This window comes from Canis aureus, chromosome 11, assembly GCF_053574225.1.
Source record: "Canis aureus isolate CA01 chromosome 11, VMU_Caureus_v.1.0, whole genome shotgun sequence".
Classification (NCBI taxonomy): Eukaryota; Metazoa; Chordata; class Mammalia; order Carnivora; family Canidae; genus Canis; species Canis aureus.
In genome coordinates, this window is record NC_135621.1 from 14,000,990 (window position 1) to 14,025,989 (window position 25,000).

The 25,000-nt window shown below is 44.3% G+C and overlaps 1 protein-coding gene across 1 annotated transcript in view; it reads left to right on the forward strand.

The window, feature by feature from the left end:
• Window positions 1-25,000, forward strand: part of MYRFL (myelin regulatory factor like) — an 83,406-nt gene that overhangs the window by 31,691 nt on the left and 26,715 nt on the right. Inside the window, exons 9-11 of the mRNA XM_077913241.1 lie at window positions 3,153-3,353; window positions 11,799-11,907; window positions 12,667-12,776. Coding sequence (XP_077769367.1) covers window positions 3,153-3,353; window positions 11,799-11,907; window positions 12,667-12,776 — 420 coding nt within the window. The remainder of the gene's footprint in view (window positions 1-3,152; window positions 3,354-11,798; window positions 11,908-12,666; window positions 12,777-25,000) is intronic.

The window sequence follows — 25,000 nt, forward strand, 5'->3', positions numbered from 1 at the left end:
TGGTGCAGACAGACTTGCTTGATGCAGGGTTGCTACAAACCTTCAGTTTGTAAAAAAAAAATTAAAAAATAGAAAAAAATGTGCTCTCTATGAAGTGCAATAAAGCAAAACTCAGTGAAAAGAAGTATTCCTTTATAGGTAGGACAGTAGTTGCTGTGCACAGCGGTGTGTTAAGGCTAATTTGAGACTATTCATCCTCATTTTTGCCAAGTATTCATATATATGTGATTTGATTAAATTCCCACAACACTGTGAGAGAGGTAAAGACGTCATTATTCTCTTTATTCTTCAAAGAGAAAAAGCTGGTACAGAAAGGTTAAATGATTGCCCCGAGATCACACAGCCAGCTTGTATCATAACACAGACTGAGATGTTCAGGTGTTCCCTAAATATGTGGGGCTGTGGAATAAATAGTTAAAGTATTTTATTCACTATTCACTCACTTATTTATTCACTTATTCATTCATTTATTTATTCACTAATTCATTTGGGGGTTTGATATCAGTGAACCACTATTGGACCACATGGGAACACAACGTCATAATTCCGGAACGTGATAGTACATTACAGTTTGCTTTGAACCATTAAGATCGCGGATAACAGAGAAGGGCATTTCCCATTACTGATGAGGACAGCCTGTCCATAGGTCTATATATTTAGAAAATTGCAGATCTGTGGCCCTTTCCAAAATGACCTGAATGTATTTTAGGGATCTGAGTTTTCATCTGATGAAAGCTAAGTGAGATTTCAAAAAAATCCAAAAATCCAAAAAATAAAATCTACTTATATCTGCTGTTCCAACATGATATCAAGTTTATGATAATAAGTATCTCAAAGCTCTTTAAGAAAAAAATCCATCACTGTCTTTTATTTCCTTGAAGTGGCTCATTATGTTTAGATAGAGCAAAATGCATCAACATTTATCTGGTATACCTTTGGATTTAGTTGATTACTCACTATAAAAGGATTTGAGTCAAAGCCAGTTTGCTATTCACAGCCAAGGGGGCTCTAGGGATCTTGTGGCAAAGCACTTTGTTTAAGTGAATTCACTCAAAATAATGTTCAAAATTGTTACGTTCTATTCTTTTACTGCTTTTGTCTCTCAAATGGCAATGGTTGAGTCTTCTGAGCAGCTCAGGGTTCAAACAGGTGAGAATGAAAAATTTGAAGACACCTAAGAATTCTTTCACTGAACCCAAGCTAAACTCTGTGTGTGTGTGTTTTTTTTTTAAAGATGTTATTTGTTTATTCATGACAGACACAGAAAGAGAGAGAGGCAGAGACGCAGGCAGAGGGAGAAGCAGGCTCCATGCAGGGAACCCGACGTGGTACTCGATCCCAGGTCTCCAGGATCACGCCCCGGGCTGAAGGTGGTGCTAAACCGCTGGGCCATTGGGGCTGCCCAACTCTGTGGGCTTTTAAAAAATTATTATTATTTTAAAATTGGTAGCACATCCTTAGGGTAAAAATATCCAAACAATACCAAGAGCATGTAGGTTGAGCAGTGAATCTCCTTCCCAGCCCAAATTTCTACATCTCCCAGTTCCTGTCCTTAAAGAAAATGTTGTAATTGGTGTCTTGATTATTTTCCAGAGATAATCTATGTATATTCAGGTCCTGAGTCCTGAGTGTCTCCCACACGGCCCAGAAAGGCAAAGTGAAGACATTGCATCAGTGTCGACTTTTTAGATGATCAGTGCCTGAACTTGTGACAACCTGCCTCAAATGCACAAAAATCACATTTAAAAGAATAGGTCACAATTTTAAAAACAAATTATTTTTATTGTGAGGATATGGAGGGATTCAGAGATTCCTACTTAAAGAAATATATTCAACAGCCGTAGGGATCCCTGGGTGGCGCAGTGGTTTAGCGCCTGCCTTTGGCCCAGGGTGCGATCCTGGAGACCCGGGATCAAATCCCATGTCGGGCTCCCGGTGCATGGAGCCTGCTTCTCCCTCTGCCTGTGTCTCTGTCTCTGTCTCTCTCTCTCTCTCTCTCTCTGTGACTATCACAAATAAATAAAAAAATTAAAAAAAAAAAAAAAAAAACAGCCGTAGTAGGTGGGGAGAAGGGAAGGCAGTCGAGTGAAAAATTCTTCAGCAAAGAATTTTCTTGAATAGTAAAATCTCCAGAATGTTGTCTGGTCTCATCATTTCACTTGGATACTCTTTGAAGACTACATTCAGCCAGGGTTATTTTTTTTTTTTTTTACATTTATTTATTTATTTGAGAGAGAGAATGTGAGCATGAGCAGGGCTGGGGGGGGGGGTGGGAGGAGAGGGGCAGCAGGAGAGGGAGAAGCAGACTCCCCGACAAGCAGGGAGCACAATGTGAGGCTCCATCCCAGGACCCCGGGATCATGACCTGAGCCAAAGGCAGACGCTTAACCGACTGAGCCACCCAGGCGCCTCCGGCCAGACTTACTTCTAATAGGAAAAGTTAGAATCTTTATTTAATCACTAAAAGAAGTATAAGTCCAGCTCCAGAATTTATTAGCTTCGTGGCCTTGGGCGATATATTTATCCTTTCAGAGTCTTCTGGATATCTATAAAATGAGGACAGCAGTACGCGTCCGTCGTGCAGAACGGTGGTGCGGCCCAGCGTACATCGAGCGTAGCTCCTGTTACTCCTCCTGCAGTGTCACCTGTGTTTAGGGAGTGGTTGGGGTGAACCAAATACATTTGTCCTGTTGTTTGCTTGCCCATTGCATATGAAATCATAAATACTAAAGCGTTTTGAAACTTTTATAAAAGGGCTAGCTAAATGCAAAGTAGTTTTATTTACCCGGACTTTCATAAACGTATAATAACTTCTAATGTAAGGTGCTGGTGTGAAATCCTTATTCTTATTTTCCCAGAAAAGAAGGTCGTATTTGAGTTTCCTTCTTCCTTATCATCTGCTCAACGTAAGCGACACATTCTAATTCCCGGATAGTCGCAGTCGAGCTGGGACGTCCCAAACCATGACATGCTGAGCTCCGGCTCTGCTGGGGCCACAGTTATTTGGATACGTCGGAATGTCCCATCCAACAGAGGACTCTCGCCTGAAAGACTTAGATGCCATTCCGTGTTCCTTAGCCCTGAGGAATAAAGCAACCATCGACTCCAGCTGCTCTAACTTTAGTTGTAACGTACTTACATATTTCTTCCAGGCCTCTAACCCTGGTCAGTTTGAAAATGACAGTGATGCACTATGGCAGCGAGGACAAGTTCCCGAATCTGCTGTTTGTCATAGTCGAGTGGGAATAAATACAGATGCACCTGATGAAGCCCTGGTTGTCTGCGGCAACGTGAAAGTGATGGGGACCATTATGCATCCCTCGGACAGCCGGGCAAAGCAGAACATCCAGGAGGTGAGCGCGGGGTGGGCCTTGGGCACCCCCTCTGACACCTGAGTCAGGTGTGCTGGGTGCCCCTGGACGCCGACACGCCTTGCAAAGGGCCCCTGTCCACGTCTCCTGTTGGGGCCAGACACACACAGTGCGTGACAATTGTGGGTGTTGGAGCCGACAGGCCTGTCTGCTGAGTCTGAGCTACTTCCTACCCGAGAGAGCGGATCTACCTGACGGGAGCCGTGGGCAGGGACAGCACAGCCCTGGCTTCACGAGCAGGAAGCCTTCGAGTCACTGTCCACGGGCCCTTGCCCTTCCTTCCACGCATTGTCAGCTGCTGGGCTTGCCCTTTCCTTCCCACGCCCTAATGTCCCCCTCCCTGTTCATCTTCCAAGCACGGTCCAGGCCAGTTCCTGCCCGTAGTTCTGCTGAGCCTCCCAGCCTCTCGCTCCTGGAGTCCTGGAGCCCTGCCTGCCGCCGCCTTCCCCACTCATCATCTTTCTCTGAGGCACAGTTGGAGGGGCCCCTCCTCCCCTTCTTCCCTCCACCAGGTCAGTCTCATGGCCTAAGGCTCCAGGCCAAGACCTTCTCCTATCTCTGGAGAGACGGTTGCCGAGTGGAAATCAGAACTCAGGCCTGGACGTCAGGAGGTGCTTCTCCACTTTGGGCTCGCCCCTGCAACGCGGCCCTGGATAGCACAGCTCCACCCGAACCCGCTGCCCTCTCGAGAGGGTGCAAATAGTGCCTCTCTGATTGGTCCTACCAAGTCTTTCTTACTTTTAACCCATTGGGATAAGAATCATCTTGGGAAGTCACAAGTGCCCTGGAGACCTAAGAGATTGGGATAAAGATGCTGGTTCCTTAGCCAGAACGCTCTAGTGTTCTCCGTCCTCACCCTCCCATCGCTTAATTCTGTTTCCCACTCACCGCTTCTACCCCGACCCCGTCCTCTCATTCACTGGCTTCTCCTACACGCATCTTCGAGGCTGGGGCAGGATTGTGTTTTTGAACCCCCTTTCCTTAGTCTTTTTTAGCTCAAAGGAGACATAATCTGTAAATCATTGGCCATCCTTCCAGACTGCATTCCTTTCCCAGTGCAAATCTGCACTGGTTTTTCTAAACGGGCCAAGGAATGTCCTCCTTTGCTGAGTGGATTCCAAAGAATGGCTGTAATTGTAGACTTTTATACTGATTGCAAAGCCGTGGTTCGTGTTAGGAGAGCTGTGACCTACTGCCGGATGGGAACTCTTGGGGCTACAAAGTTCTCACGTACATTTCCCGATCCCAGTCCTAGATATGGTGCTTTTGACTTTCAGAGAAAGATAAAGTGTCTGCGTTTCGGATCACACCGACTCAAACTTATTTTTGCTATTGGCTGTTCAATTCCCTACTAGATCTTATCCAAATGCATATGGAAGATGGTAAGTCGGGAGAGTCCTCCACAACCCCTCCTGCTACCACCAGGCTACCACCCAGAATTCGCCTACCAAACGTCTTGGTTTGAAGAAAACATATTGTCTTAAAATAACAAGCTTCCCTAGAACTTCTCAAATCTCTTCTAGGCAGCCTTCTCGTATAAATAAAATGTCACCCCAATCCAGGCTCTCACTGTGGAATTCCTGTATCCTCTTCCTGCCTGTGGCCACACGATGGGCTAAGGAGAAGCCCAATTTCTGGTGGAAGGCCAGAGTTTTAGTTTTGATTCCGGCAACCACTGGCCCAGGAACCTTGGCACAGGGATGTTCTGTGCCTCTGTATTCTCCTGTGAACAGGGAAAGCTCATATTCAATTCACTGGTGTTAAATGTGTCTTTTCAGCTCACATACGTGAAGCATTCTTTAGCTTTAGCATTATTTATCTGTATAAAAATGAAAATTCTATGTGATTCATTTATTAAATTATTTCATATTAATATGTTTGTTCTTAATAGGTCTATCCACCTTTATGAAATAGGGGTTTCTAGAAATCTTATCCCGGAGGCTGCTTTTAGGCAAACAGGCTCGAGTGATGGAATGCCGAAAGGGCCCAGAACACTCTCCTCTCCCCTAGGCTGAGTATGGACAGGCCCGGCAGGCTACACACTTCAAAATACCCTAACTGACCAATGGGCCTCTTACAACCAGGCACAGTTACCAGAAAAGGGAAGATTCCATATGTCCCTGTACCTCCTCACCTTCCTCCTTTAAATACAGCCCCTCCCGCTGTCTCCTGGCAGACAGCCTCTCCCTCCCCGCCCTGTTGGCCGCTCCCAGTGAAGGATTCAGTAGACTTCTACATCGTTTGTTCTGCTTTGGGTGAATCTGTTCACACTGCTCATGCTGCCGGCTTCCTACTCAATTGGATCAACCCCACACTTGGGTCACCCCATCAGTAGAGTCATCACACTTATCAGTTCTGTTCACTATTACAGACAAGGGAGATGAGGGTGATGATGACAGGGTTGAGAGACATGTGAACTTCATCTTCACCTCCCTTGACTCAGTTTTTCCAACTCTTAAAAATAGCCATTGCACCCTGGTTGACCTGATTACAAGCATGGGACTGGAGGCAGTTTCTCGTTCTTTAAGGATGCATGGTCACCAGAGCTGGCTTCCGGATGGGCTGTTGCAGGACAGTGGCAAAGCACGTTGCCCAGTACTGTGATGGGGGGAAATGAATAGAAGTCGCCGCCTCGCCCTGGCTCTGTGCCTCCTCACTCAGGGCAATGGAGCTGGTTTTGTGGGTATTAAGCCCATGAGCACCCTGCATAGAGGCCTGGTGGAGGTCTCTGTGCCCATCTGGACACATATCTGCCACCCAGAGACCATAAAGCAGGTGTGATTGAAGCCAGCATCGTGGAAGCACTGGGAAAATGAGGTGGGCCTCGGTGAGGAGCGGCCTCCCTTACCCACACGCCGTGTTCACTGACGTGACTACAGACCGTAGAAGGAAATGCAGCTCTTACGGTGGAAACAGCGAAATCAGGGTGGAAACGATGTGCTGAGAAACAAAGGAGCATGAAAAAACGGTAAGGTCGAGGCAAACAAAGTGAGGCGGTTGAAAGTTGAACACATCAGTCAGATTCTGTGATGAAGGCTGCAAACAAGGCCGCAAAGGATTCAAAACTAAAAGCCAGGATAGCAATCAGCCAAGATGAATTGCTCGAAGATCGATTTCCCCAACCACATCAGCAGCGTGGTAAAGACAGAAGTGTCGGGTCCAAGAAGGTCACGGGGGCGAAGTCTCCCCTCCAGGCCATGAGCCAGATGCAGAAGTTCCTGAGCTTGAGGTGACCCAGTGTCAGCCAGGCTGCTCCTGATGGGAGTCTGGTTGCCTAGGCTGCGGCCGGATGATGGAGAGTGAGATCTCCCCCCCTGAACAAACTGGGGTCCCGGGGGCAGGAGCGCCTTCTCTGCGGTGCAGTTGCTGAGCTCATGTTGGAGGAGCCAAGGTGTGAAGCAACAAGACAGTGACGGCCACTTGCATTCAGGCGCAGAACTTTCCAAGACTGCGATGTGCAAGACCAAATCAGACACCCGACCTCAGCTTCTAGCTTCTGGCTCAATGCGCATTGATGAGCAAGGTGCCGTGTGAAGACCTGGCCGGTGTTTGGTTCCTGGAGGAGGAGGCCCAGAAGGCACAGCTCTGGCCTCAAGGGCTTTCCCTAGGCCACGTATACGCATAGGGAATGGGCAGTGCACGCAGCTTATGTTTAGTTCTGGAAAGTCTACAACCCGGCATTATAAACCAGAAGAGCATTATCTTTCTGGTTTTTTTTTTTTTTAATATTTTTATTTATTCATGACAGACACAGAGAGAGAGGTGGAGAAGCAGGCTCCCTGCGGGGAGCCCGATGCGGGACTCAATCCCAGGACCCTGGGGTCACTACTCAAGCCGAAGGCAGACACTTGACCATTGGGCCACCCAGGCGTCCCCAGAAGAGCATTTTTCTTACAGAAAATTTGCTATAGAAGGTGTTTAGATCCCCAAGCCAGCCCTCAAAATTTTCTTCAGCCAAAATCTATCTGAAGCACAGCGATAATAATACCGTGGAACCCAAGTACCGTGCGCAGCAGTACGTCTTCAGGGAAGATGTGTCAAAGGGGCCACATTCCCCCCACGTAGCCTGGACAGCCGGAGTGAGGGCACAGCCTCCTCTGCTTCCTGTTGGCAGCAAAGGCCCCCCGTGGGGGCTCAGGCAGGAACCACAGGGATAGTGAAAAGTAGGCAAAGCAGGTGCAGGACTCCCAAGGTGCAGGGAGTGGGGAGCTGGTTAGGGCCTGGCTGGCTCCTGACTGATGCCCTGTCTTCGATTCTGTGAGTGTCAGGGACTGTCCTGCCATTTTACTACCTTCATTCTCTCATCCCTTCTTCTTTCATTGAAGGTTTTGGGTGAAGTTACTCTGCTGGGCACTGCAGGGGTCCTGAGACGAACTAGCTGAGGGCCTTACCCTCAAAATCAGGACTTTTTAAAAAATTCAAACTCCAAGTAAGAAATACTCATTGGATCTCCAATGCCTGGGATAACATCGGGTGCTGTTCATGAACAATTTGTTGTTGGCTTGTCCCTCTCTCTCCCGCTCTGCCCCTCCTCTGACTCTCTCTCTCTCTCTCTCCAATCAATTAAAAAAAATCTATTGCATGAATGAAGGCACTCACCATGTTAGCTGCGTGCACAGGCCGGTGTGAAATCATGACTGCCCCTTCCTCGCGTGGCCTGCAAGATCCTCCCGGCTCTGACCTTAACCTTCACAGTCTAGTAATGCCAAACTCTGCCCTGGTCATGCAGACATCGTTCAGGGGACTTAGTCCCTTGAGACGTCGCTCATGATGTTCTTTCTGCCTAGCAAACCTGCCTTGGTCTCCCCCTTTCCATCCCTTCTCCCTTCCTTAGCTCTTTCCCTAACTCCTATCTTTTTTTTTTTTTTTTTTAATTTTTTATTTATTTACTTATGATAGTCACAGAGAGAGAGAGAGAGAGAGAGGCAGAGACACAGGCAGAGGGAGAAGCAGGCTCCATGCATCGGGAGCCTGATATGGGATTCGATCCCGGGTCTCCAGGATCGCGCCCCGGGCCAAAGGCAGGCGCCAAACTGCTGTGCCACCCAGGGATCCCTCCCTAACTCCTATCTTAAATGTATTCCTATTAAATTTATTTATTAGATTGTTAATTTATTTAACAAATGTTAGTTGAGCATCAACGCCATGCAAGGAAATGTACTAGAAGCTGGTAATATGGTGGTGGGCAGGAAAGCACGGCCTTAATGCGTCTCGGCCCTCATGGGGATATTACATGTCCTACAGGGAAGGCACATAGTAAAGATGACACAACTAGTAGTCTGGGGATAACTCTGATTAGTGCTATGCAGGAAAACAACAGCTCCCATTAGCACATAAAGCAAAGGGACCCTTCCTAGTACAGGAGATGAAGAAGTGCTTCCCTGGGGAAGGGATGTTTAAGTTAGGGGAGGAGAAGGTAAGAGTGGGAAGGAGAAGCTTTTGAGGCAGGGTAAATGCCCTGAGCCAAAGGCCAGAAGTGCAAGGAGCAGAATTTGCTTGAGAACCAAAATAAACCAGGATTTCCGTGGGGCTTCACCATCTCTAGAAGCCCTCATTTATGCTTCCCTAGGAATATTTTAGGGACCCCCTTGGAGCTGCCATAATTCTCTATTCATAATTCTGTTATCACTCTGCACTTCTCACATTGTAATATAATCATATGGGATGAGTCTGCCTTCCTGTCTAGACCACAAACATTTTTTTTAAATGTTCATTTAATAAGTCTAAATTTTAGGAAATTTGGAATGTGAAACCCCATAGAAATAGTATGATACAAGGTCAAGACAGTCAGAAAACCTATCTACTTATTTTTATTTTTAAATTTTTCTTAATTTTAGTTTTGCTTATTTATTTCTCATTTGAGTATCATTAACACGCAAAGTTACGTTAGTTTTGGGTGTGCCACATAGTGATTCAACAGCTCTATGTTATGCTATGTCCATCACGAGTATAGTCACCATACAATGTAATTACAGCCCCATCAACTCTATCCCCGATGCTGCACCTTTTTTCCCCATGACTTCCTCATTCCATGACTGGAGGCCTGTATCTCCCGCTTCCCTTCACCCATTTTGCCCATTCCCCGCCTTCCTCCCCTCTGGCAACCATTAGTTTGTTCTCTTTATTTATAGGTTTGCTTTTTGTTTATTCATTTGTTTTGGTTTTTAGATTCCACATATAAGTAAAACCATATGGTATTTATCGTCCTCTGTTTCACTTAGTATAATATCCTCTAATTCCATCCATGTTGTCACAAATAGCAAGATTTCACCACTTTTTAATGGCCGAGTAATACTCCATTATATGAATATAGCACGTCTACTTTGTCCCTTCCTCTACGGGTGAGCGCTCGGGTTGCTTCCACGTCTTGGCTCTTGTGCGTAGTGCTATGATAAACAGGTGCATATGTCTTTTTGAATTAGTGTCTTCATTTTCTTTGGGTCCTCCATAGTGGAATTATTGGATCATATGGTATTTCTATTTTTAACTTTTTGAGGAACTTCCATATTGTGTTCCACGTGGCTATACCAATTTACATTCCCACCAATGGTACACAAGGATTTCTTTTTCTCCACATTTTTGCCAGTACTTGTTGTCTCTTGTCTTTTTGAGGCTAGCCATTCTGACAGATGTAAGGTGATAACTTATTATGATTTGGTTTGCATTTCCCTGTTGATTAGTGACATCAAGCATCTTTTCATGTGTCTGTTGGCTACCGGATGTCTGCTTTGGAAAAATGTCTATTCAGGTCCTCTGTCCATTTTTAATCAGATTCTTTGTTTTCTAGTATTCTGTTATATAACTTCTTTATGTATTCTAGATAGTAATCCCTTATCAGATATATCATTTGCAAATATCTTCTCCCATTTAGGAGGTTGGCCTTTTATTTTGTTCATGGTTTCCTTTGCTGTGCAAAAGCTTTTTATTTTGATGTAGTCTCAATAGTTTGTGTTTGCTTTTGCTTCCCTTGCCTTAGGAGACATCTAAAATAATGTTGCTGTGGCTGATGTCAGAGAAATTACTACCTATGTTCTCTCCTAGGAGCTTTCTGGTTTCAGGCTTCACAATTGGTAGAGCACAAATTTTTAAAAGGCAATCATTTTTTTAAAGTGCCAAAACTAGTGTAGTGCATGGTATATAGAAGGTGACGGGTAAATGTTAATTGAATAAAACAATGAATGAATGAATTAAACCAAGCTTTTGTTAACAGCAGGTATCAAAATAACAGTGAGCCCCAAATTATAATTCCCAAGAAGAACCTGAAGTAAAGTTTGCCCGGTTAGCCAGTTAAGAGTCAAGCTACCACCTTTCACAATCAGCCAAACTAGTGAAGGACGGGGAGCTTCTAATGATATTGGAGGAGCTTTCCACTCACCCAACAGGGTGGGTCAAGGAAGGAGCTGAAGGCCATGTCAGGGGTTTTCCTAAAACAAGAAAAACACAGCACTTTTGGTTACTCTAATACATGGATGAATGTCCGAGCAGTATGATTTTAATTGCCAACAGACCACGGGTTTTGTAATTGTTATATTCCCAAAGAAAACTATATCGTAAAAGAAAAAGGGTCATCATTTTACTTATAGAAAAAGGTCATTTTAAAAATCTATTCTGCTAGTACCATGGATTCATTAAAAAGAACTCAAAAGAGAACCCCTTGAATCAAACACATCTGGCTTTAGGAAAAATTCACTCTATTGCCTATTATTATCATTTTGCTGGGACCCAGTGACATTATTTTGAGGAATTGGCAGTGAAAGTTGGGAATACCTTTTATAACCTATAAGAGCAATGAACTCAGAGGAGCACACCATCACTGACCAGCGTGGTTTGAGGGAACAGCCATCTGTAGGAGAGGAAAGTATGGATCTTAGAAGGCCTAGCAGGTGGCTAATACAGGCTTGCAACCTGCCACTTGAGGAAATTTTCTACAGCAAGGTGTCCAAAATCAGTGATATAGGATATAGCCATTCCTCAAAGACCGTTACCTGAACTAAGCCTTTTCAGTTTGTAAATTCGTTTGGCGTATTTGTGTTTATTTGGTGTTTATACTGTGTTCATTTGGAAATGATCCCTTGCAATCCTGGATCCTGATTGTTTCTCTCCGAAGTGATCAGTCTCCATTCTCAGAATGAGGATTGGCCTCTCACAGGAGAGAAAAAAGGCAAGAGTAGTGAACAAGGGAACGTTCACCCTGTAATTTAGACATAAAAACTCTGTCTTGATTTGTCAGTGGATTGAAGTCACTGATATGGACCTTGAAGCTATGGTTTCTCTAAGGAGAAAAACATAAATTTCTCTTAGAATAGTTTGGGCAAGAGAAAGAACAGTCCCACTGTCAACATTCTAATTTCCCTGGGTCCCTTTGGGCATTGATTTGAATAGGAAATATCTAAGCGGGTGAAATCTGCTCATCTTTAATTAAATTAGGTCGACACAAATGAACAGTTAAGACGAATAGCCCAAATGAGGATCGTCGAATATGACTACAGACCAGAATTCGCATCTTCGATGGGAATAAACACCGCCCATCAAACAGGTAGGCACACAAATTCCCTTTTTAATTTTGTGTTGTCAACTCTTCAAAGTTTAATTCCCTCGTTAGCTGGAGGTTGCATGCTATGGCATTGATTTCCTCTGTGAAATCCATAGTCATGGGAAAGGTTAGAGCAATTTCTGTGTCATCCTTACTCAACACCCCCATCTCTACTCCTGCACCCTGAGGTACTGGTGAAATATTTTGAAACCTTGCTTCTTTTCATCGAGCCACTGTGCTCATGGGATGAGGCCTCAGGGCCAGATGGCAGCTCCAACTGTGACATGGGCAGCATTGGGCAGACCCGGGAGAGAGGGACATTGCAGAGTAGGTGGGTCTAGGTCAGAGAGGGGGAAAAGTGGTGTTTATACTCCAACCAGGAATCCTAAAGAAACAGGAACCGTTTAGATGGCAAATCCTCCTGTAGGAAAATAGGAAATCAAGCTAACACCCCAACCTTACTTCTAGATGCAGGGGTTTTAAAGTATTTACTCAACCCCTTCCAACACTTAGCCCCCAGTCTCAAGGAAAAGTGAAGAAAATGACACCCCTCTTTTTAATCCTATAGCAGTTATGGGCTCAAAATTCCTCCTTTGCTTCAAATATATCATAGATCAAAGCAAAAGCTGAAAGGGGATAATAAGCATCTATCTGCAAAGATGTCCTGGGGGGCTGTCAACATTCTATTTTGATGTAGGCCTGGAAGGATTTTCTCCAGAAAGCTCTTTTCCTGACTAAACGTGTTGGAGTGTTTGTGTCTAGGAATGATCGCCCAGGAGGTGCAAGAGATCCTGCCTAGAGCCGTAAGAGAGGTTGGTGATGTCACCTGTGAAAATGGAGAGACGCTGCAGAACTTCCTCATGGTTGATAAGGTAACCACAAAATAGATCTACCCCCTGGAGCTATGACCCCACGGGGGAATCCCTTTTCTGTGGCATCGCAATGCACTGAAACATGCAACCAGGAACAGCAAAGCTTCCCCGGGCTGTGGAGTAATTGGTATCAATTATGGCACCCTGGGCATGGGTACCAAAAAGAAGCCCCATAAGGGAAAAAGAAAAAGGAATCTAAAAAAAAAAAAAAAAAAAAAAAAAAAAGAAAGAAAGAAAAGAAAAAAAAGAAAGAAAAAGGAATCTGTAACAGTGATGGTTGAGCTCAGCCAGGCTGATTGTCAGAAGGAAATTGGCCTGGGGAACGTCGGCTTAACAGGAGTGCCCCTAAAATGAGGACCTGATGTCTTGTGAAACAGGGACAACAAGTTGTGATTAGATTTGTCTTAAAAAATGGAACTGGAACTCACATAACATAATTTAAGTAATTGTAATAGAATGATTACATTCTTAGAATGATTACAGTTCGAATGCAGTGTTCATTTTTCTTTCTGAGCATAGTTTTTCAACAAAATTGTGTGTTCCACTTTTACAGCACAATCATAAAGTGGGTCACTTCTACAAAGATATTCATGAGTCTCAGCCTTTTCCCCAAGGGCCTGTCTTCATTCTTTGATATTCAAATCATTCTCTTTTGAGGGGCCGTCCCCTCCTTGTAGATGAGCTCCCCTTCACTCTGTAAAGGGGTCTCAGCCTGCCCTTCCTCTGCTCACCGGGGCTTTGTTGTGTGACTTGAGTAGTTCTCCGAGATCACGGGCCTTAGTTCTGTGAAATCCTGCATCTTTTGCAAGGTTGGCAGATGCACTGTGCTGCTGGTTTGCTGTACATGGCACTGATGTATTTGATGCTGGAGGGAAAAAACTGATTGACGTGGGGATATTATGGTTGTAGGGAGAGGTATCTGAGTGGAGACCGATTGGTAATTTGTCAGTTCACGGGGGCAGTGCTTCTCAAACTTCAAAGTGTACATGAATCCCGGGGGGAACTCACTAAAATACAGACTCTGATTCAGCAAGAATGAGGAGAGACCCAAGATCCTGCATTTTCAACCAGCGTTCAGGTGGTGCCAATTTTGCCAATCTTGCTGGTCAGCAAGCCACACTTGGAGCAGAAAGGAGGAGGGTCTCTTTCCGTGTTGGGCCCTTGCTCGCTCTTCTTCCTATAAGCTCTTGGGCAACAAACACTTAGATCATAGGCCTGGATGGCCTGCTCTGCCCTGGGCTGCAGGGGCGGAGGGGCAAAAGTCAAGTTACTTCCTCTTGCTTCCCAGACCCATCGCGAGTAGAAGCAGCTCTTTGGTCTTGGACCTGGGCTTTCACTTCCCTTGAGAGGTGTATTGTGAGAAATCTATTTTTAATAATCAAGTCGTGAAGTTTTCCAATTATTTCCTTCAAATGTAAGATAAATGATACTCAGAGGTATTCATGTAGCAAGGTCACACTCACTCTCTTGCATTTTCAGAAAGAAGCTTCCTGAGTGAGAGAAATACATGTAGGCACAGCTGTCAGGAAGCTTCCTGGGTGAGAGAAAAACATGTAGGCACAGCTGTCAGGCTCAGGGTGCAACCTGCAGGGTGTCATTAGGCTGCCGAGGTGGGGCTCTTGGGATTACTCATGTGGTAGCAACCATGTCTCTTCTGACTGTGGCCCTCGCCTGGAACAGTCAGGAAAGATTTCTGTGTTTTCTGCGTAGGTCACATCTGCCCAGGGCCTTATGATTGTCACTCTGCAGGAAAATAATTAGTTCTCTGCTGGCCCAGTGTCTTCCCATTCCCAGTTGAGTTGCATGAGGATAGTGAGGATTGTTAGCAGCGGCAGTTCTAAGCACCGCCCATCCCCTTAACCCCCCAAAGAGGCTACAACCCAAGTTCATTCCCAAGAAGGCAAGCCCAGAGCCCTGGGACAATAGGGGTGGTATTTCCGTTCTGGGCAGCCGGGGTCGTTTGTCATCTGAGGAGCAACCCACGCCAAGGCAGCAGTTTATAAGTTAAATACAACCGACAAGAGTCCAGAATGGACAAGTCGTGATTCTCTCAGTAACAGGATCTTGCCCTGATTCCATCTGTGGAGACATCACCAAGGCCACACTCATTTACAGAACCTGTAACACGATGAGGGGGTGAATATCTCTGTGCTCTGAGGCCTGGCTTTCCTCTTGGGCTCATTTCCGAGGAGAAACTTCAACTGCTGGTTTAGCCCTCCACGCTGCGGAAGATCCCTCCACCCCTTATAAATACTGCACAGACTATTTCCTTTGTTCCTCCTTATTAAGGACACAACTAATGTGACTCCTGTTGTCCCCTACTCTACGTTAATTGTACGCTAAGCAAGGTGTACGGAGAGCCTCTTGCTTTCCTGGCCTCCTACCCATTCGTGTGCCCACCACGTTGGCCTTGATCGCCACATTCAGGACTGCTTGTGTTTAGAGACTTTCCTAGGACTTCCTGGGCCTCACTTGCTGTAGCAATGGGTGGAGGTCAGGTTCAGTTACAGTTTCTCCCTCTGCTCTTCAGTTCTCTTCCACCCAATGTCCCTTTGCTATAAAGAAATTTTTATTGAAGCTCGAGTGCAAACTAGAAATGCGCGTGAAAATGTTGAGATGCTGCACTCCGTGATTGCTGTGTCTTTTCCACATGCGCTTTGCAACTTTAAGCCCAAATAAGAAAGAGAACCAGCTGGATCTTTACAGACTGTCCCTGTAACCAACCATAGCTAGAGACTAGTGATGTTGGCCCAATCATTTGGAGAAGAAAAGAAAGAAATCATTTTTCTTTCAGAAGAGATGACTGTGTAAGGTAAACCTCCCTTATCTGGGGTAATTTGCCTCCTCTCATAAATTTCTTATGATTTATGTGCCCCAGTGAAAGCTCAGTAAGAGTAGGTAGCATGAGAGGGCTCTGGGCTGGTCCTGAGAGCCAGGGGGCCATAGGAGGCAGACACCGTGGTCTAACCTTGCGTAAGACCCCTAGGGCTTTGCCCTTTGGCTTGTTCATCTATCTCTTTATTTATTTCTGTGATTATTTGGGGGTAGGTGGTTACATTTCTCAAGCATTGTTATTATTAGGTGTACCTGGGTGTAAAAATGTACCCAGTAAGCGTAAGAGTGGCCCTAAACATGTTTATAATTGAGTCTGTATAAGGATGAGGTTCATTCTGTGAATAAATAGGCCTTGAATAATCTGTGTGTGTGTGTGTGTGTGTGTGTGTGTGTGTGTTTTACAAATGCATGTTATAAGCCATCCTACCATATCTCAGTATGTGGTTACTTCTTACTCATTGATTCTCTTTTTCCTTCAACTAGAAGGAATTGTCTGTTCAAGTCATGCAGAGAGAAGTAAGGCAGGGTTCCTGTCTTCAAGCAGCTGACCGTCTAAGCGGGGTGATGAGACGAGACGCGAGGATGGAGCTATGAGTGGCAGCGTGACAAGTGCCGTGGCAGAAGCGGGGCCTGTGTGTGGCCACTGGGCAGGGGTTCACAGGTGGAAAGGAAGCGGGGCCAAGAGACCAGCGAAAGAAGACAGTGGCTAACCTGGGGCCTGAAGGTCTGGCTGAGGAGGAGGAGCATCCGGGGGGTCTTTCCATTCTTCCATTTTCTCACACACGGTATCCAATGAGACACCGAGTGCTGCTAGGACAGTTTTGGCGGCATCTCTCGTCTATCCTCTTCCCTCTTTATTCTCCTCATGCTTCCCAGTTTTCTCCCTAAAACACAGACAACACGAAACACCTCTGATCGGACAATCTCCCTTTTCCACTTGGGCTCTTCATTGGCTTATTATCACCCTTCCACCATCTGGATGGGATCTTCTCTGACTCACTTCCGAACACTCACACCCACCCCGCCAACCCCGAGGCCCCTGCAGGGGACAACGTCTCTGCGCACACCTGCACCTCGGCTTCGCCACCCCTCTGCCATCGGCTTTGCTGTCTGTCCTCACGCTCACCAAGCCTGCTTCTGCCCAGCACTGTTCCACTGAGTGTCCTCTGCCCCCGAACACTCGCCCTCTAGATGATCTTGTCGTTTGGATCGCAGCACCAAGACTTGACCCGGCCACCCCCTCTAAAAGACTCTCGGCGTCATCTGGTTTCACTGTTTTGTGACATTCAGGGCCACTGAGCGGGTGTGTAGCACCTTGGCTGGAATTAGAGAAAGGTGCCTCCTCTGGCCGGTACAGACCTCCCCGGCCCCTCAGCCCCAACCTCTGTGCGGGGCACACCCTGCAGACTTTTTCACAACAGCCTAGAGAGTTCTATCCCCAGCTGGAATGATCTTATTTGCCTACTTATTCTTTACCAGTCTCCCTGGTTCATTGCATGACCCCAAAAATCTTCTATAGTCTCAAAGCTTTATCTGCAGTACTTTGTGGCTTCAACCCCAGGGCTTCGAGGACTCTAGGAATTCAACAAGTATCAGTTGAATGAATTAATGAATTCTTTGATGCTCTGATTGATCCTGTGTCTATATTGGCTCAGGCCTCCGAAAACACATCTTCTAGACTATTTATCACATCGTGTGGTCGTTCTCTTTCTACTCCGTGTCTCTCCCACTAGACCGTGCGCCTCCCAAGGTCAGAGGATGAGCCTTGTCAATCCTGTGTTGTTTAGTTCAGTATCTGGTACACTGTGGGTTCTCGGTAAGAATGTGTTTAAGTTAATGGCTGAGTTGCTGAGTCTCAATGAAAGGAAGAGAAGTGGTTCTATAAAAATGAGAAAATGTGACAGAAAAGTGGTTTTCTAGTGGGAAAATGAGTTCAATTTTTGAGTTTGAGATGTCAGCGGAATATTCAGATGAAAATGTCCAGAAGCAACTGGAGTATGAAAGTTGGGAGTGCAGTTGGGGCCCAAGGGGAAGCTGCAGCCGTGGGTGAAGATATTAATAAGGAACAGATTATGGATACAGGTCACAGATCAGAAGCCTGCGGCCAAGTCTGGCCTGAAGACTTTTTTTTTCTCATGACATTTAAAAATTTTTCAAATTTGTTGCCTATTTTTATTTATTTTTTATTTTTTTAATAATAAATTTATTTTTTATTGGTGTTCAATTTGCCAACATACAGAATAACACCCAGTGCTCTTCCCATCAAGTGCCCCCTTAGTGCCTGTCACCATTCACCCCCACCCCCCGCTCTCCTCCCCTTCCACCACCCCTAGTTCATTTCCCAGAGTTAGGAGTCTTTATGTTCTGTCTCCCTTTCTGATATTTCCCACACATTTCTTCTCCCTTCCCTTCTATTCCCTTTCACTATTATTTATATTCCCCAAATGAATGAGACCATATAATGTTTGTACTTCTCCGATTGTTGCCTATTTTTAAAACTTAGGAGGTCCCCACACGAATTCTGGATTCCTGGCTCCCTTGAGCCCTCAGCTCTCGTGACATGATGCTGAGGAGTGGCTCCCCTGGAAGGGCTTCATGTGCCATCCCCGTGGTGCCTCCCTCACCTGCCCAGCCTGCAGGCTTGCAGTGCTCGTGGGAGAAGGAGCAGTAGACCAGAAGCAGCAGATTTCCTCAAGTTAGGGCCAGGAGAGGGAAGAAGAGATCTGGGACGGCCAAGAAGATTGGGCTAAAGCAGAATATGGAGCAAGCACAGTGTCAAAAAGTCAAGTGAGCAGAGAGGACGGATAAGGACATGGGGAGGAAAGAGACGAGATGAGAAGGAAATGAAAGTTATCAAAATATTGTTGATTTAGATGATTGGAAACTTACAGATAATGTATAAATTTTAACATCAGATAAGACTTTGTCCAAAACTTGGCTCAGCAAGTTTGGAAGATAATAAGGTCACTTTCACATCTATACCAGACAAATTATTGTATTCTTTACAGTTCTCAGGAAAAATAACTTCAGTACGGCAAGCTGAAATTCTCCCTTTATCCCTTTTCCTCCACCAAGGCAATTGGCTTTTATAAGTGATTTTTGTTAATAAAATCTTTCTTAAGACATGACTTTTAGGTCTACAGTAGAGTATAACCTAATAAGTGATTGTTAGTAAAATTTTTTCTCAGAAATGCTACCACCTTGATGTCTGAGATAATTTGTTTTATTTTTTTAATAGAATGGCACATTACTATTTTATACCCTTAGTATCTTTTTTTTTACATTTTTTTAAACTTAAATTCAATTTGCCAACATAGCGTATAACACCCAGGGCTCATCCCATCAAGTGCCCCCCTCAGTGCCTGACACCCAGTGACACCATCCCCCCACCCACCTCCCCTTCTGCAACCCTTTTTTGTTTCCCAGACTTAGGAATCTCTCATGGTTTGTCTCCCTCTCTAATTTTTCCCACTCAGTTCCCCTCCTTTCCCTCATAATCCCTTTCACTATGTCTTATATTCCACATATGAGTTAAACCATATGTTGATTGTCCTTCTCCGATTGACTTACTTCTCTCAGCATCATACCCTCCAGTTCCATCCACGTTGAAGCAAATGGTGGGTATTCGTCTCTTCTGATGGCTGAGGAATATTCCATTGTGTATATAGAGCACATCTCCTTTATCCATTCATCTGTCGAAGGACATCGTGGCGCCTTCCACAGTTTGGGACGCATACTATTTTTTATTCAGAAAAACTGAGTGGTAAAAAAATTTATAGTAGTTTGAGTTCCTATGACTAGACGAGAATCTCAATGGAGGCATTTCTTTAATTTATTATTAAAAATTTAAAATTCGTGTATAGTAACACACAATGTTACAGTAGTTTCAGGCGTACAGCATAGTGATGCAGCAAGTTTATACTTCATGCTCTGCTCACCCCAAGCGTAGCTCCCCTCTGCCCCCATACAACACCATCACAACACCATGGACTATATTCTCTGTGCTGTGCCCGTCATCCCCCCCGCTGTGATTTCTTTATCACATGACTGGGAGCCTGTCCCTGTATTTGCCCAAAATGGGGGCTTTCAATGTCCTACTCATCAGTTTGGTTTAAAAGTCTGGTCTTTTCTCATCAAGAGACATAGCAGAACTCATTTATTGGTTGTGGCAATAAGTCTCCTGGAGGGGGTAATCCTTCTCTGTTGTGCTCACATAATTGATTTGACTCCAAGCCAGGTGATTACTTTAGAACTAATCTGTTATTAAAATCAACCCTGGGTATTTTAACACCTGATCCCCTGTTTGTAGGCCATCTTCTTTCCTAGAAGCTCCTCACACTGGAAGCAGGGAGAAAATCCTCTTGCTTCTGGTAGATATTTTATTTATGTATTTATTTATGTATTTATTTATTTATAAGATTTTGTTTATTTATTCAAGAGAGCACACAGAGAGAGGCAGAGGGAGAAGCAGGCTCCCTGCGGGGAGCCCAATGCAAGACTCAATCTCTGGACTCCGGGATCACACCCTGGGCCGAAGGCAGATGCTCAACTGCTGAGCCACCCAGGTGCCCCGCTGGTAGACATTTTAGAGAGAAATATGATATTTATTGTTTTCTTGGAAATTTTCTTTTCGTAGGTTAATTTCTTTTTGTAGCTGTGTCTTCTTTAAAAAAAAAAAAGTTGTTGCTCATTTTTTTTTCATGTGTTAATAGTTCAGAAGTAACAGAAGTAAAACCTGTGGATCACCAGGGTAGTAATTAGTAAAAGTTTATTGTGCACACACAAAAAAGACAGTTTGTAAACTGAAACCAAAACACAGAATAAGACAGTTTATGAAGCAGCTTACAGAGAGACAAAGCAGTGCCTGTTCATTCTTCACGGTGATTGGTTATAACATTAGAATTTTCTTAAGTGATCGGAAAGTGGTCAGTGATTACTTCATATTGACCTTGGGAAACAGTTCAGGTTTTGCTTATGATTTCCAGAGGCGCAAGCAAGAGATGACGTAGGTCAAGTTAGTTATGCAAAATAAGTTAAAGTAAGCTTTGTTTATATGACTAAACTAGTTTTGTCTGCTCAGAGAATTTTCAAGGTTGGTCACAATTTGTTTTTTATTTTGACGCATGCATTTAAACAAGATGGATGGACGGAGCTAATTGTGGAATTTAAGTGGTAGGTATACGGGCACTTACTGTACAGTTTTTAAAGTTTCTCCACATGGTTGGAATTTTTTGTAATAAAATGTTGAGAAGACCTTGTTCCAGACACCTAAAACTGCAGTTTAAAAATTGTGGCAGCAGGTAGTGGCAATACTTTGAAAATCAGATAGCCCTGTTTACTCAAGCCACTGATTTATTTATTATGTTTTAAAGATTTTATTTATTCATGAGAGACACACAGAGAGAGAGGCAGAGACACAGGCAGAGGGAGAAGTAGGCTCCATGCAGGGAGCCCGATGTGGGACTCGACCCCAGGTCTCCAGGATCACGCCCTGGGCTGAAGGTGGCGCTAAACCGCTGAGCCACCTGGGCTGCCCCAAGCCACTGATTTAATACCTGGAGTTTTATGCTTTATTTACCAAAGTGTAACTCGGTAGTCTCCTTTTCTGGCTTAGGGAGGCTATGTTTTTTAGATCCATATCAAGGCCTGGTGAGCCATAAACAAAATAAAGTCTTGGACAAACATTGAGAGCCGAATTTACTCAAAGCCCAAATAATTGCCAGGCACATCCGTTGGCTAAAGACAGTTTTCCTCCTGCTGGCAGGCACTCTCCTGATGCTCAATTGCAGGCTACTGTATTCCCATGATTTTATTATAAGACATGAGTCCATACAACATCAGATGCCATGAGGACAAACAGTCACATCCGTGACTCTCACTGGGAAAGAAATAAGAGTCTATTTCAACTTCTCAAAGCTTTTCCTTTGCCATCAGACTGAGTTCCCCTTAATTAGTGTCGTTAGAGAGAGGACAAGTTGTAGTTCCCAAAAAGAGAGGAAATCCGCTCTGCTGCCTGGCTGCTCATTGCAGGTTCCTTTATCATCAGAACTGCGAGGGACCCCGAGCTTTCAAACTGCATTCTGCAAGGCTTACCTAGGGGGTGAGGTATCCATTCCCTGAGCCAAACCCTCCCAAAGGGGAAAGGACCTACTCAGAGTGGAAACCAGTTTGCTGTGTACAGTCAAGCCCACCCCCCACTGCACTGAGGATGTTAAACACTAGTATTTCTTTGTTTAATTCACCCAAAACTCCATGGACGTTCCCTTACATGGAATTTGGACCTCAGTCTTTCTGCTCTTCTGAGAGCAACCTCAGATAAAAGAATGGACTAGAAGGTTGGCCGCTCTCCGTTTCACTAGAGAAGGGTGCTATGGGTCCCCGTGGGGCATGCCATAGCCGTCCTTGTAAGAATATGCATTCGTGTTTACGTCCCGAGTTCCTGCTCTATATGGAGAACTGTGGACAAGATGCGGCCCTGTCCGTAGGTGTTTATCATACGGGTAAACATGACACCAAGTGGAAGGAAAGTGGGAGGTGGGGGCGGGCAGGTGGTTGGGGTAGAGGGAGCAGCCTGTGCTGTGCTGGCTTCAGAAACCAGAGAAAGCTTGATACGTTCAGCAAACAGCACATGGTTCCATATGATTAGAGCACGGAGAGTGAAGGGAGCTACGGGAGGATGTGGCTGAAGGAAGAGGCCTGTCCAAGCTCAGGGAAGGCCTTGATTTCATAACGCTCCCTGCTGCTTTCCTGTGCACTTACACTCGCCAAACCGCTGTGCATGTCCTTGCAGGAAATAGGTCATGCTGTCCATTTGTACCTTTACCCCAAAGCAAGTCATAAATGGGCACAAGATTTTCATGTGACTTGAAGCAGGTTCTATCCATCCCGCCAGAGACCTCATCAGCAGTTTTGGGTGGCAAGCTGGTTTAATCATTTTTGCATCACAATCGTAAAGCCTCATTTCAGCTGAGACAATGGGTCCCATTTTACATGGTTAATTATTATTAACTGGAAACAGTTGAATAACTCAATTAAGCTCAATTATAAAATAGTTATTAACCAACACTGGGTATTAGATGGGGAAGCTTTTCAAAATGCCCCAGACTTATGCCCATCTGAGTCCTAATGAATATAGACCTTTACATGGGACCTGGATGTACGTATTTAAACAAAGTTCCCCAGGCATCTAGTTACATGTTCATGGTTAAAGTGAACTCCCAGAGATCTTGTCACTTGCATAGAAAAGAACAGTTTCAGAAAATTCTGGGTTATGTTTTTGAACATATTTATACTGGCTTCAGTCTGGTGTGAGAGGACAGTGTTCAGTGGTTAGGTTAGTGTGAGAAGAAGTCAGAGTCAGTGCCCATAACATAATGTCCTAGAAATTTATTTTTTGGTAAATTTCCATTGAATCCATAAAGTCAGGGCCATAATTATAACCAGGAAGGTAGTAGTAAATTTCCTCTCTACCTTTATTTCCTCTTAAATAGGAAAACACATGAATTATCTTTCTGCCTATTTGGATCTACCTGGAAGATGTATGGTGCCAGCAAATTTGAGTTGGAGAAATCAGAGTTGGCTTGTCATCATTATTTACAAGTAACTGGACAATTGCAGCCAATTGCTCATATCTCATGAGGCAGCATTAAAAGTCCTGTTGGGTAGACACTGCAGAATGACCTTACTGCACTGGAGAGGGGACTTTAGTATCATACTCCATGGTCTGCTCTCGTTTGGGCTAAATCACAAAGCCATGTATCAAGTGAGCATTAAAAAAAGAAGAGTTAAGCTGGTTGACAAGAAAAATAAAACAAGCTAGGTATGGTTGTGCCAGTGAGGATGGAGAAAAGTGGGTGGAGTCAGGAGGTTTGGGAGACTGAACTGGTCGCGTGGCAGGGGCGTGGCACAGTGGATTCCCCTTTGCGGGAGTGGGTGGGGAGGAGTCAGAGATGATGGCTGGGAATCTGTTTGGGACCACTGATGTAATGACCAGTTATAATTATAGTATAAGGCTTTCCAGAGTGTAGACATCGTGAATGGTTGTATGGCATTTACTAGGATTTAGAACCATAGGATGTTATTCTTGTCTTCATGATTTCTGCCTTATTTTTATTAAAAAAATTTAGATGTAAGGGAATATTTGTACCAGAATTAGAAAATCTTAAAGAGCTTTTGTCAAAAGATTTTTGGTTGTTTTCTGATTTACTCATTTCTTAACATTTTTAATAAAAAAATCTCAAATATACACAAACTTAGAATAATAGTGATACCCATGTATATACTTCACCCAGATTTGCTGGTTTTCAATTTGTGTCATATCTTATTTTCTTCAAATCCCCCACCAACTATCCTTCCTTTTACCAAGTGTGGGTTTTTTTTTTTTTTTTTTGCTTTATTGAGATATAAGTTTAAGGTATACAACATGATTATGTGATACACATGCATATTACAAAATGATTAGTACAATAAGGTTAGTTAACACATCCATCACCCACATAATTATCGTGTGTGTGTGGTGAGAACATTTAAGATCTACTCTCTTAGCAACTTCCAAGTATATAATACAATATTGTTAACTATAGTCATGATGCAGTATATTAGATCCTCAGAATTTATTCATTTTAAATTGAGTTTGTATGGGGCGCCTGGGTGGCTCAGCGGTTGAGTGTCTGCCTTCAGCTTGGGGGGTGACCCCGGGGTCCTGGGATCGAGTCCCACATCGGGCTCCTGCATGGAGCCTGCTTCTCCCTCTGCCTGGGTCTCAGTCTCCCTCTGTGTCTCTCATGAATAAACAAATAAAATCTTTTAAAAAAATAATAAATTGAGTTTGTACCTTTTGATGAATGTCTCCTCATTTCCCCCATCTCTCAGCCTCTGAAACCACCATCCTACTCTGTTTCTCTGAGTTTGGCTTTTTTAGCTTCCACATGTAATGATATCATAGTCTTTCTATGTCTCACTTAATTCACTTAGCATATAGCTCTCAATTCCTGTCACAAATGGCAGGATTTCCTTCTTTATTATAGCTGAATAATATTCTGTGTGTGTGTGTGTGTGTGTGTGTGTGTGTATCCTATTTTCTTTATCCATTTGTCTATCAATGGATACTTAGATTGTTTCCATATCTTGGCTATTGTCAATAATGCTGCAATGAGCTTAGGGGTGCACGTAACTCTTAAAGACAGTAATTTCACGCCTTTCGGATATACACCCAGAAATTTTGGGGAGGGAGTATCTCCATTTTGTATTCTATAGTGCCTGTACCAATTAACATTTCTACCAAGAGTGTACAAGGGTTTCCGTTTCCCATACCTTCACCAACACTTGTCATCTCTTTCCTGCCTTTTAAAAAATAGCCATCCTAACAGGTATGTGATGATACCTCGCTG